The sequence below is a fragment of the Lissotriton vulgaris genome, chromosome 2_1 (assembly GCF_964263255.1).
Source record: "Lissotriton vulgaris chromosome 2_1, aLisVul1.2, whole genome shotgun sequence".
Classification (NCBI taxonomy): Eukaryota; Metazoa; Chordata; class Amphibia; order Caudata; family Salamandridae; genus Lissotriton; species Lissotriton vulgaris.
Window position 1 is genome coordinate 1,067,361,798 of NC_141687.1, and position 14,681 is coordinate 1,067,376,478.

Here is a 14,681-nt window from a genome sequence, read left to right on the forward strand (position 1 = left end):
TGAGATTTTAGGGCCGGAGAGTGGCCCCAACTCTATCAGAATGCTAACTTGGAATGTGAGGGGACTGAATGATTTCCGTAAACTCCGGAAGGTACTAGCATATTTACAGCGTCACCGGGTTGACCTCGCACTGCTCCAGGAAACCCACCTGCCTCTAACTAGTCCTATGCTGTTGACCAGGGGTCTTGGAGTGCTTGTGTTGCTGCAGGGTTTACTACACATGCAAGGGGTGTGCTTACGTGGGCTAATCCCAAATCGCAATTGAAACTACAGAAGGTTGTTGTGGACCCGGAGGGTCGATATACTGTTGCCCGTTGTGTGGGGAAAGGGCACGACTTGTTGGTTGTGAATGTGTACGGCCCCAATTACGACACCCCTACCTTTTACACCTCGCTAGCGGACCTATGCAGACAGTACGAGGGCTCCAGGTTGCTATGGGGGGGCGATTTCAATTTCGTATTGGATCCAGAGCTGGACAGGTCGGCTGGTGCTTCCAGAAGCCCGGCGGCCTCGGCATTACTCATGCAGGCGGAATTGGTGAAGCTTGATTTGTTGGATGTGTGGCGTCATAGGCACCTGGGGAAGGGTGGTTTCACTCATTACTCAGCCTACCATAATATACACGAGAATTGATTATTGATTTGCCTCCCACTCCCTCCTTAATTCGGTGAAGGGGTGTGCAGTATTGCCCAGCACGTTCTGACCATTCCCCACTGCTTCTGCTACTAGAGGCACCGGCTAGAAGGATACCCCCGTTCACCTGGAGGTTCCCACCATATTCACTCCTGGATGAGGCCTTCAGAGGGGAATTAGCTGAGGATATAGACACTTACTTCTCGACTAATGTGGGGTCGGTGGATAGTGTCCAGGTACTTTGGGATGCGTTCAAGGTGTACATACGTGGGATGACGATGGCCAAACACTCAGGGGTGCTCAAAGCTATCAGGCAGCGGTTGAAATACTTGGAAACACAACTGTCTGATCTGGAGCGGCAAGCGGGGGGTGCAGAGGATACCGTCACGAATGAGAGGCTTAAATCCCTGCTAGCGGATTTCCATGATGAGGCGGATAGGGAGATACAACATATGGGGAAGTACGCCACGGCACGCACATACGGGGAACGGGACAACCCTGGCTCCCTGTTGGCTAAACTGATGCGTAATAGCAGACCGCCAATTGTGATTGAGGAATTACTAACATCTAGTGGTGAGGTGGTTACGGAGGAAAGGGATGTACTGGCGGAATTCCATGCTTATTATACCGTACTGTATAAATCAAGGTCAGGTCACCTAGAGGAGGAAATCGAGGACTACCTGAGCTATATCCAGATGCCCTTCCTGGCCAATTGGCAGCGAGAATTTCTTATGGCACCGTTCCAGAAAGAGGAGATTACGGAGGCGCTGGAGGGGATGAGATCAGGCAGCGCTCCGGGGGCTGATGGACTCACGGTGGCCTTCTATAAGGCTTTCCAAGACAAACTTGCCCCTTACTTGATGCTGCTCTTTGATGACATTTGTCAACTGGGTAGTATGCCGAAATCTATGAGGGAGGCGCTTCTCATTACCATCCCGAAGCCGGGGAAACCCCCTAATGAGTGTGGCTCGTATAGGCCGCTCTCCCTGATTAACGTAGACGCCAAATTATACGCAAAAGTTCTGGCAGCGTGTTTGGCTCTGCTTGTCCCAGACTTGGTTGCCCCGGAGCAGGCTGGGTTTGTCCCCGCTCGGAACTGGACCTACAACATTCGTACGGTGCTAGGCACCATTCAACATGTCCGGCAAGAGAATAAGGCTGTTGCTATCTTCCTGGACATGGAAAAGGCCTTTGATTCAGTGGAGTGGCCGTTTATGCTCAGGGTTCTGCGCAAGTATGGGCTCGGTGAACCTTTTTTACAGATGCTAGGAGCCCTGTACTATAAGCCGACTGCACGATTGAAAATAGGGAACTCTGTCACTGCCCCGATTGAGATCAGCAGGGGCACCCGACAAGGTTGCCCCCTCTCCCCGCTTCTGTATGCTTTAGTGGCGGAACACCTGGCGTGCGCTATTAGGGAATACCATGGGTTTGAAGGGATCAACTTCCCTACCTATCAGATTGGCATTTCGACGTACGCTGACAACACCCTGTTATATGTTCGAGAACCGGAGGAGAACTTGTGGGAAGTGGTGAGGTTTGGAGCCCTGTCTGGATTGCGGGTCAACTGGAACAAGTCTGTGGCGCTTCCTCTGACCCCGGTGACCCTCCCGTTTCACTCGGAGTACCCGCTGCAATGGACCACGGACTATCCGCTACTTGGGGATCCGTGTTCACACTGATCCTGAGATACTAGTGCGCGAGAACTATGGCGTTGCGTACTCTAGACTGGTGGATGATGTGGAGGTGTGGTGCAGGCTCCCTCTGTCCCTGATGGGCAGAATAGCAATAATGAAGATGGTGGTCCTCCCCAGGTTCCTCTTTCTCTTTGCTAATATCCCCGTAGTGCTTCCAAAGGCATTCTTCCGGCAGCTCACGCAGACGCTCATCAGGCTTGCGTGGGGGGGGGGGGCAAACAACCGAGGGTTCAATGGCAAACTTTAATGCTCACCTATGAACGAGGGGGCCTGGGGGCTCCAGATTTGGAACGGTACTACAGAATAGCGCAGGGGGCTCATCTACACACTTGGATCCATGGGGACCCTGGCATCCCGCACGTGAAACTTGAGCGCCTCTTTGCTGATCCCACCCCGCTCCCAGCCACAATATGCTGCCCTGTTGACCGCAGGGTTGGAAATTTAGACTATTGCAGCCACAAACCACGCTTGGCATGAGCTAGTCCGCTCCCGGGATAGCGAGCTGCTGTATTCCCCCCTCATGCGGGTGGAATGGGCGGTGTGGTTGGCCCCGCTGACAGAGAAGGGGGTCCTTAAGGCGTTACGGGACTTGGGCATAGAACAGATGGGGGATTTCTTCTTGAACGGCACGGTAAAGACGTTGCAGCAGGTTCTGCAATCCCACTCTGGGAAGACGCTGTTGCACAGTTTCCAATATCATCGGGTCCGTAGGGCGCTGCAGATGTTGCTGGGCCCGGAAATGTCGGAGCCGCAGGAGGTGCTGGAGCTCACATATGTTATTAAGAACCCATCGCCCAGTAAGTTGGTCACGAATCTTAAGAATTTGTGGGACCGGCACAGGCAGTACCCACTCTCCAAGGCCAGATTGGCTTGGCGATCTCCAGTTGACGATCTCGGATGAGATGTGGCACTACTGTTGTACGAACACTAGAAAGATTTCACTTAATAGTAGACATCGTTTGATCATTTTAAGTATCTGCAGCGGGTCTACTACACACCGGAAAGATTGCACAGGTACGGATTGCGGGAGTCGGCGGAGTGCGAGCGGTGCCATTTTCCCTCGGCTGATTTCTTACACATGTCCTGGACTTGCCCTAGTATTCATACATTCTGGCAGGGGGTATTCTCGGAACTTAGTGTGATGTTGGGAACGGAGGTTCTGCCATGCCGGGCTCGGGCGCTGCTGGGCTTTTCCAAACCGCTGCCGGTGGCAGTGCGGCGCTTGGCGGATATTGCGTTGCTGACTGCCAAGCGCCTGGTTGCATTGTGCTGGATGAGGGGAACGATTCCTACTAAAAGGCGCTGGGAGACGGATTTACTGTATTGCTGTACACAGTCTGAGGTGTATAATGAGCTGCTTCCCCCGAAGAGTCGCCCAAAGAATTTCTGGGGGCTATATAGGGAATATCAGTGTGCCAAGGGGGGCGGTGAGTCAGACCCTGAGGGGGAGGAGTTGGATGAGTTGCAGGAGTTGCGGGAGGGTGGGGTGGAGGCGTCAGAGGTTGACATGCTACACATCTGACCGTTCTTTTTTGTGAGGTGGTCACCTGGTTCCTTGTTGCTGCTAGCTATGATGTTGGGGGTGAGAGTCCCTGGGGAGGTTACACAGGGAGGGTGGTACTCGGTGGCTCCCTTAGAGTGCTCCTTTACACCCTTGGGCCTATGGGTCCTTGGCTATGGGTGCATTGTTTATTTTAGATTCAGCAGACACAGCAGGTGGGTGGGTGGGCACAGGTACGGGTAGGCTGGTTGTTTGGGGGGTGGGGGGTTTGTTAGGATGCGGGTTTATTGCACTTCTCCTATTTTCAGGTAACTTGTTTACATGGCTTCGAGACTTCATCTGCACAATCACGCTAGCTGCATTGTGTTTGCACACTAATCCGTGGTCATGGGCGTCGATGCCTGGATTATTTACTTCACTCTTGATACACGGCAAAGTTATTCCTGTAGAACGCTTTTTCTGTCGGCGCCGCCAGGCCTCCGGGATGCTGGCACCACAGCTGTGTATGATGCTACTTACCACTGTCCTGGATGTGATTTATTGTTGCCGCCGTCCTCCGGGTTGTAGGCGATGAGTGCTGTGTGCTTACATCGAAGGTGCAATAAAGTACAAATTTAATAAAAAAAAAGAAAGATTCAGAGTTTTGAATAAAAATGTATGTTTTATAAAAGTCTCCGGAGTGACATCTACTTAAAAACAAAGTGGCCTCAAACTTTAATGTATAGGAGGATGTAGCAGATGGGCACATCATTAGGTCTCGGTAATATCCGGTCGGGAGACCGGAAGTCCGAGATTTAATGTTGTTTAGTAGGGCTTCAGAACCCGCCTCCCTGCCCTGTCTCTCCACCATTGGCTGGCTTCCCAAACGGAGGCCAGCCATTGGAGGAGAGAGCCGTCCTTCCAAAGAAGCCCCGTCTTTTTCGGATTCGGGGGCGTGATTTTTTGCGTTCTTTAGCCCTGTGACGTCGTCCGTCACTCAGGGCGCAAAACCACGCCCCCGAATTCGAAAAAATCCGGAAGCTTGGGGGCCGCCATTTTGCAGCGTCTACCGAGGAGGTAAGTTTATCGTGCGTGCCTTCCTCGTCGCGCTCTTGCCTCCCCCGGGCCCCCACCCCTCCCTCCCCAGCGGCCATGTGCAGGAGAGCCTCCATGCCGTAGTGAGAGCTATGACTGGCTCGAGACCCCTCTATGCACCTCCCTCCAGAGGGGGCACGGCTCTGCACAGCCACAGCTGGGTCTGCCTGCCAGCCTGGTCCCACTCGTCCCACCGCTCACACCGGGAAGGAAGGCGCAGAAAAGGGGTCAACCCATCTCTTCACCTTTCACCTGACTGCAGCTCCGGTCTGCAGAGAAGATGCTGCCCGGGAAGGCGGCCCTGTGCGTCCTATTGCAGTTCCTGCTGCAGTTAACGCCAGTCTTCGAGGCGCTCCCGACGTACCAAGGTAAGAGAGAGGGGTGTGTTTCACGCTCGTGGCCACTTTGTGACAGACTGTGGGTTCCATCTGTGGGAATGTAAATGCCTGCATTGAACGCACTTTGTTTGGTTTTATGCTTCGATCCCGGGCGCCCCTGCCCTGTAGTGGCGCAGCTCTGGCTTTCATTAGAGCAGTCTGCACAACACCCTCGAAAAATGCCTGCTCAGCAGTTCACGTCTACTGGCACGTATGGCACTCGCTGGGAACACTTATTTTCAACAGTAGCAGCACACACATGATGCTTACACAACTGCTCCCTTCTTTCAGAGCATCAGAGGCCGATGTACCCCACCGCAGACGTCCCCCAAAGTCAGCAGGGCCCACTTGGTATTTTCTTCTATACTCACAGACCCAACAAAGAGGCGTGCTTTTAGATGCAGATCGCACACCTACAGTCACCCATGACGCAGACTGACTGTCATGGACACTTACACATTCATTCACATGGACCGACAAACATACAATCACACATGCAAACACATCAACATATCTAGGCGCATTAACAGTTCAACATACATATATGCAGATATGTATGCAGACAACTAACAGAGGCACATTTACACATAAACAGCACACATGCACAGTCACAGACAGCACACTTACCGGCAAACACACACAGACAGATGGACTGGGGAGAAGATGGGCTGACAGAAGGCTAGAGAGATGGGTGACATACATACTGTGTCGGTCTGTGCCGTACTCCCTGTCAACAGACCGACAATCAGACCTGCACCGTACCAGACAGAAATGTGTGTTCCTATTCACATGGGCCAACACACGGACCATCACTCGTGAACCACAGTCCGGCACAGGCACCTACGAACACAGGTCAACAGGCATAAAGGTACGCATTCAAACGTACTGGAGTGCACAGACCAACAGGCAGAAAGCATGCTTGTGCCCATCTATATGTACAGCGGCACATCATATACACACACGGGACAGGATGGACTGGACTCCGGGACGATCTGGCAGTGCTGGAAGCGCCAGACTGACAGGTTCTAACGCCCAGAGACCGGCTGCACGCCTCTGCAGGAATAGGTGCGTGCGTGTGCATTTGCCTTCCTTCGTGCAGTGAGTTTGTATTTACAAACAAGTGAGTTCTGCACTGGTGGGGTGTAGAAGGGTGTCACGGAGATCTCTCCATATGGAAAAACACACATTTAAAAAGCAGATGATTCGGGTTCCTGCTTCAAACTGTGGCAGCGTTGGCTGTTATGAAAGTGTGGGTAGCTTCTTTCCATGTATGTGAGTCACGGGCGCTCTGCATCTCCTCTCCGAGCCCGGGGCGCCTCTGCCCTGTAGTGCCGCAGCTCTGGCTTCCTTAGAGCAGTCTGCACAACACCCTCGAAAAATGCCTGCTCAGCAGTTCACGTCTACTGGCACGTATGGCACCCGCTGGGAACACTTCTTTTCAACAGTAGCAGCACACACATGATGCTTACACAACTGCACTGTGGTCGGTTTCGTGTGCTCAGTGCCTGTTGCCAATTGGAATTTCTCCAGTGAGCGACTTGAACATGATGCTATGTTGTGTTATTTCGTGCATTGGTGTGCACGAAGTGTGCGTCATTGTGTGAGCGCGAGTGTCACTCAATGGTTTCCATAGCCTGCTCTCGAAGAGATGTCATTTGTTCCTATGTGATTAAGTGTGGCCGTCATGCAAATGTAAGTACTTTGTGACCTCGTGATGGGTATGCAGTAGTATATAAATAATACTTTTGGAGTACACCGAAGGCACCTTGGGACTCACAAGAGGTAAAAGTGCTATACGTATACCAATATAATACAATTGTGCAAGGCTAACGTGAAGTTCACTGCCTAGCCATTAGAGGTCTTTTGAGGACTAAAGGGTTAGGGAAGCAAGTAGGTTTGGCCATTTTGCTACCAAGCCCATTAAAAAACACTTATTGGCTGTGGTAAAAGAAGGATGACAGTTCAAAAATATGTAGTATTCACAGCACTGTTAAGCCACACCCCTGCAGTAATTCCAGAAAAACTGACTCGCCTACAAACAAGCTTGCAGCCTGTAAGTCTGCACAACCAGAAGAAAAGGCATGGTGGCAGATGGTCACATGGCCTCAACTCTTACCACCTGGGGATCCTTCATTCCGCTTGTATCCGGATTGCGATTTCTGGGACCACTACTGAACAAACTTGTCCAGGCCACCGTTCTGCCCAACTCGGCTAAATCTTTTTGCATTCAATCACTCCTCAATTGCACTAATGGGGTTGCTCGTCTGCATTTGGTCATTTGGTCAAAACTTTCACTGGCTGACTAGATGCCACGACTGACGCTGGCAAATGCATGGGTGGACAACACAGATCAAGCAACAGTCTGTATACACGTTCTGAAGCCCAGAAAGATTCTTACCTTTTGTAATCTCCCCATCCTCAAATCGCTTTGAGGCTCCAGTTAGTGGCAAAACAGAGATTTACAAAACTCGTAAAGCGATTTACAAAACTCGTAAAGCAAAGAAAAACAAACTCCTGAAAATGGCTTCTAGGAAATTTCCTCAAAAACAATGTAGCCATCAGCAATTTTGTGGAGGGACGTCCATATGATGTAAGAATATGGGACAGAAAATGTGCCTTGCTGGTTATTCATGTATAGCACTGTACCCACCACTTGAATCTCACTTTTGGTAGTACAGAATAGCCGGAGCAGTTCTAAGGCGCAAAGGCTTTGAGTTATAAAAGATGCATAACATAGTAGAGTAATTCATTGTATTACAGTACAGTACATACATCAATATCTGTGTGGGCTGTGTTGGCTGTGAGAGCTGTGTGGGCTGTGTGGGCTGTGAGAGCTGTGTGGGCTGTGGGCAATGTAAATAATGCCATTTATTTATAATAACAAAAAAAATATATATTGTCATGAGCAATGCCAATAGCTCTACCTTTAATAATGCCGAGACCATTGCATTGTAAATGCTTGTTTTTTTTTTTAGAGATCTGATCTGTCTGAATTAGAGCCCTTTTCTTTCTTGGTTAGCTCAATATAGCAGGCCTGGCGGTAATTCGCAGAGTTTTGCTACACGGAACTCTGCGAAGTCACAAAAAAACTCTGTGGCGTTCCACAAGTGGCAGAGTGCAGTGCGAACTGCCATTCGCGATGGTCTTCCTGCCGCTCAGGTAGAAATTCTACCCGAGCAGCAACTCGCGCAAACTTACCGTTCGCGCGTAGGGAAAAAAACTCTGCTGCACTACGTGAAGCAGAGTTTCCTACACTCTGAATGGAGCTCGCTGCCAAAGCCTAGGCAGTGTTGGAAACCCCTTAGCAGGCCTACAACACCTCTGCAACAAAGACTGCATTCCATGCAAGCCATAATTTCATTAGAAAACGAACGTTTACTACAAAGTTACATTTTAGAAGTATTCAGCTACGCTGATTGAAATCTAATCCTAAAAGTTGGTCTCCCACCCAACCTTCCCCTCATTTTTAGGGCCAGATGAGGGGCAATTACCAAACATCTCAATGTGGAGGCCTTTAAATTTACCACCCTCTTTATTACCCTCAACCAGAAATACTCTTTCGAAGTATCAGTGTCAAAAACTAGAGCTAGCGCTGGAGTTATGTCAAATAAATGACCTGAGCAACCAATTCAAACAGTTCTCCAAACAGATTCACTGAGGAGCCTAAAGTGCTTTTATTGTGGTGCACCCCCAGACATAATACAACAAATTGGGTTAATGATGGGAGCCATAAGGAGGCCTAGGTCATCTGTCTGGGTAGGTGAAGACTTCAGCCTTTCACAAATACCCTGCACAAATAGGCAAGATGTCCCCAGACAGCATGTGGTCGCTAAGCCTCAACTTAGAGACTATTTAGACCAGTCCTTAACACTTCTTGGCATGCCACCTCCTCAACAATGGTTTCTTTAATCCCAGAGCACATCCCTAGCTGTTAGTAAACTGGATGTGCTGTGCATGGTAACCTTTCCTCCTGTATGGCCACCAATAATCCATCCCTCTGCCCATAACACTCCTACCTACAAGTAGGCTACATCAATAGGATTACTCTCTTCATCAGCCGTGCACTTCGGTCGAGAGCAAGACTTCAAAATACATTAAGCATCATTCAAGGGCTCATGCTAAAATACTCCCTGGGCAGGATAACTGACTGGGTTCAGCCAGGATGAAAAAACGACCAGCCAAAAGAAGACTTCAAATATTGCAGCAGCTTACTTTTAAGTACACAGAGAGCAACAACACTAGTTTTACTCCTTTACTCACTACCTTCAATGTGCAAGAAGCAAAGCCTTCTATTGTAGACTTCCTGTTCATTCTTTTCAATCGGGTATACACCATCTCACCTTTCCTGTGGACTTTGAAGTTATCAAGAAGCAAAGCATCCCCTTAGCACTGAGAAGACCATTCGGTGACAAGCTTTAAGCAACAGTCAGCAGCAGCCACAAAAAGTAGGATAAAGCTCATGGTGTGGGTTCTGCTAGGTCCTGAACTCCATGACCAACCTGGTTGCCCAAGCAGTGCAGCAAGTCTCAACATGCACTTAGCTTCACTCCAGACAAAAGTAAACCTGAAACCATGCTCATTCTCGTGGCCTCTTCCAGATGGTCAGGTTGCATTTGCATCTGGAGTTTAAGGAACCTTGACAACAGAGTGCTATATTGCTATAATTTGAGTAAGAAGGGTAAGGCGCCAGGACCTGATGGGCTACCAGCAGAGGTATATAAAATCTTGTTCCCTGTGGTTGCCCCAATTTTGTGTAGCCTATTTTCCTCAATTATTGAAGAGGGAGGGAAGATTCCTGTATTGTGGAATGAAGCAACGGTGGTATTAATTCTCAAACCGTCAAAACCACAGACATCGTGTGACTCATACAGGCCAGTCTCTCTGCTGAACCAGGATTATAAATTATTTGCCGGGATTTTAGCAGAGAGATTGAACGGGGTTGCTAGCAAATTGGTGCAGGAGGACCAGAAGGGATTTGTCAGAGGGCGATATTTACAGAACCTGATTCAAGCAATGGTGGGAGTTATAGATCTAGCATCTGTATTTAAGTTGCCCATGGCCATTATTACACTCGACGCCGCCAAGGCATTCGATCGGGTAAATTGGGTCTCCTTGGGTAGGGTGGTAGAGAAAAGCAACCTGGGTGGAACTTCTGTAGAGCCATTTCTTTAATCTATCAGTCTCCGACAGCAAGAGTATTGGTCAATGGGAAATTATCAGCACCCATATACATTAAAAGGGTTACTAGACAGGGATGTCCCCTTTCGCCCCTACTTTTTAATCTATACATGGAGTCCCTAGCGGAGAGGATTCGTCAAGATATGAAAATTACACCCTTTAAATACAGGAATTGGGGGAAAAAGTTATATGCGGACGATATGCTTATTTACACGTCAGACCCAATTCAAGCAATCCCTGCAATATATACTGCTGCGACCCAGTTTGGTCAACTGTCCGGATACCAGATAAACCTGTCTAAAACTGAATGTATGCAGTGGAATGTTGAAGTTCAGCTTCCTATAGTGTAACAGGAGATAAGATATTTAGGTGTACAAATCACCCAGGACATTGAAAAAATATCTGATAGAAATTTAGATAAGGCAGCACAGGAAATAACTGAGTTGCTACAGGGATGGTCCCTTATTCCCCTCACACTTATCTGTAGGGTGAATATTATAAAGATGCTGCTCCCGAAGCGGATTTTTTTATTTCAGAATATCCAGTTAGCTTTTAAAGAAGACAAGCTCAAGCTGATTCAAGCTAAATTTAACTCCTTTGTATGGGCCTCAAAGGGTATCAGGGTCTCGTGGAAGAAATTGACCAGGAAAAAGAGTAAAGGTGGTTTGTGCGCCCCGGATGTGAAAATGTATGCATGGACCTTATTACTGAAAGCAGGAATTTTACTTTTCAAGTGTCCAGATAGATCAGAAACTGGAACAATGTTCAATGAAATGTTGATAGGGATTTATGGAAGTTTCCAGGGTTTTCTTTATAAATATGGGGATCCCCGCTTTTTTAAAAAGGTTCGACTGAAAACTGAGGGATATGGTGTTTACTTGGGCAAGATTAAGGAAGGCCTTGAAACTCACATACTATACGCCCATGGCTCCTATTTGGGAGTCCCCTGGATCCCCGGAATGGGCCAAGGATAGTCTTGTGAAGCCTTTAAGGGAAGCGGACATCAATTACTGGTCTCAGCTAACGATGGAAGGGGAACTGTTATCTTGGGAAGAGATCTCTCACATCACCAATTACAGTTTATCCATGTTCAAATATCTTCAAATAAAAAGCTGGACCCAGGCGATAGGGATGCAAGTAGAACGCCAAGCTCGGTTGAGGATATACTTCAAGGAACCATGGGGAAGATAAAGACAGCAACTTTGTACTGGGCCATTTTGGAAGCAGAAGACGGAGATTTCACTCTACCATCGCACTTATGGGGAGAACATATTCAGGACGTCGAGCTGGAGAAGTTATGCCAAGTATCTTTTGACATACTACACACCACAGTTTCTCCCGCCAATTTAAAGCGCAATCATTTTTTCTGTCTTCAGAGTATATTGGTCTCCCGTTAAACTTGCTAAATTCGCGAAGGAGGTTGTACCCAGTTGTCCAAATGTAAGATGGAAAAAGCAGACGATCTCCATATGTTTTTAACATGTCCTGCCTTGCATAAGTATTGGTGTGCGGTATCTGAAGGTATGGAAAGCATATTGGAATTAAATATACAGATCAGTGCTTTACTTGTATTTTTTGGTATTACTTTGAATCCCCTTCAAGAGACAAATAAATTGCTGTTTTATTTAATTATATTAGCGCGAAGGGAAATTTGCAAATTATGGATAAAAGATACTGCACCAATTTATCTGGATTGGATTAACTCAAGTATACATTGAAACTAGATAGTTCAAAGAATTGAAGTGTGAGTTTGGCCTAGAATATAGAGATTTTTTTAAATACCTTCAAATTAGAGATTTTCTAATGAAAAAAGGTGGTGGTAATGCAGAGTTTTACAAAATCCAGGCAATTGAGACAGTTACCCGGAACACCACAGTCAAAATAGGGGAAATTTATAACAATCTAGTTTCTTCATTACAGGACGATTTGGATAAACATATCTGCAATTGGCAAAATAAATTACACATAAATGAAGGTTCAGTCCAACAGGCATATCAGCTTTCACAAATGATACTAATCTCACCGAAACTACAAGCACAATATTATAAAACATTTTCAGCTATATTACACTCCACACAAAATAGCTAAATGGGGCACCGGTAAAGGTACTCAATGCCCAAGATGTGCATTACACGAAGCCGATATAATTCATATATTTGCTACATGCGACTCACTAAGACTCAGACGTGAAATCTCAAATTTTCTGTCCGGAATTTGGAACACAAGAATAGAAATTTCAATAGCCGAAATGATACTCTGCATCGATGAAAACCTCAGACCAAAAGAAATACAGGGACTGATCTTTATCTCTATGGCGGTTTTCAGGATATGTTTGGCATCCAGCTGGCTGGATCCGAATCCTCCAACCTTTCATCAATGGCGGTCAAGATTTTTAGCTACATATAACCTAGAAATAGCAATTTATAGGAGGAAGGGGGGTCAGAAGGAAAAAGAAAGGCCTCGAAATATGGAATCCTCTGATACAATGGATGGAATACACTGAATTGTAAATTGTAAAGTATAACATCTAATAGGTGAAACTAATGTGACTTTAACAGTTAATCTTCCGCTGATTTCTGACTAAGTTGTAATGAAATGTATTCCGACATTCCTTCCCTTTTTTCTTTAATTTTTTTTTTCTTTCTCTTTTTTTCTTCTCTCTCTTTTCTCAACTACCTGTCAAATGTGGCCGGAGAGGGGAAGGGAAAAGGGGGTGGGTACATGGGAAGGGTGGGGCTCTGTTAAAAAATTGCTCAATAAAGAATTGTTTTAAAAAAAAGAAACTAGATAGTACAAATTGGAAGAGAAAAAAACAGTTTTGGTCTCCATGTATCTCTTGGCTGGATAAGTTTTAAGGATAAGGTCCAATGATTATGCCTTTTGTAGATTAAAATTACCCTAAGATTGGTTCTGTGGTGGACAGTTAGAGGAACTGAATTGAATTATCTTGGATGGGTATCTACAAAAAGTGCTTCCAATAAGATCTTCGGATATTCCTTGTTACATTCTGTATCAATGGTTGGTAACAAGGGAAGGACTTTCGAGAATATCTTTTGGCATATGAGGATACATTTTTTTTGTTTTAAAAACAGAGTGCTATATTGGGGAAACCAACGAGGTTGCACATCTGTGGCATCTTATGCTCCTATTGATTTCATTACAAAACTCAAAGCACATTTGGTTCAGCTGATGTCACATTAGATGATGGCCAGGATGCATTGGTCTGAAGTATGCTCTTAATACCAGGAGAAGTCTCAAAGAAGGCCTTCTACAGAAACGCACTGTAACCAAGAGGTGATGACATCATGAGACCAAAACAAAAATTACAACATTCGAGAACTCACATAAGCAAATAAGCATCTAGAAGGCAACATATTTGTGAAAGTGGTGCAGACAGCTTAACTTTCAACTTAGATCAATGTCTAATTCAACATAGCAGGACAGCTATAAAAAGCATCCACTAGAAAAGCAGCACGTCACCTGGACAAATACAAAGGTTCACCTCAAAACACGGCACAGGTCACATGCATCAAGCAGCATTTTGCACACATTAGTGAAATTACTACTGACCAGGTTAACACACATTTTCCCGAAAACGTGATTTCTTGAATACAATACACCAGTTTTAGAGTTCCCACCCGCAACAGCATAACACCGACCCAGCCGAGACCAGGCTGTCGCCATCAGGCAACCTTCAGAAACCAAAGTCATGGCAAACCCCAGCTTTCATCTGATACTCACTTGATACCGGTGGTCATGCTCTGTGCTTGCTGCTGGGTGCCATTGTTGATTGTGCTGGCGTTCTTCAGATGATTAATTTGCTGAGCGTGCATTCCACCACCTCCTGGCCCGATACTGGGCTTCATAGGGCCCCTTAACTGTCCATTCTGACTGTTCAGACCCATTATAACAGGGTTCTCGGTTCTGGCGGTAGTCATTTTCTGTATAACGTCTTTTCAGAAAGTTTTGCCAGTCCAAACGTTGAAAGTCAGTACAAAAACTGTAATAACAGTTTATTAAGCTCTTCAAAATGAAGAGATAAATAAAAGTTTCGCTCAATAATGAGTCCTTTTATTGCAATGCAGGCAAGCGCACTTTTAAGTCTGTAAACGGCTAAGCAGCTCGCTCTGACAATCCGAACAACTTTTTCTTAAAACAAAAAAGCCTTCTAAACAAGAACTATATCCAAATTCAGCCGCTTCAATCTGAAAGAAAGAAAAC

At 46.7% G+C, this 14,681-nt stretch overlaps 1 protein-coding gene across 2 annotated transcripts in view; it reads right to left on the bottom strand.

Annotated features, from left to right (window-relative positions):
• The window catches only part of DDX6 (DEAD-box helicase 6), a 214,129-nt gene that overhangs the window by 195,514 nt on the left and 3,934 nt on the right, over window positions 1–14,681 (bottom strand). For both annotated transcript variants that reach the window (XM_086956738.1, XM_086956739.1), the window contains exon 2: window positions 14,202–14,665. In XM_086956738.1, coding sequence (XP_086812864.1) covers window positions 14,202–14,398 — 197 coding nt within the window. In that variant the 5' untranslated portion in view covers window positions 14,399–14,665. The remainder of the gene's footprint in view (window positions 1–14,201; window positions 14,666–14,681) is intronic.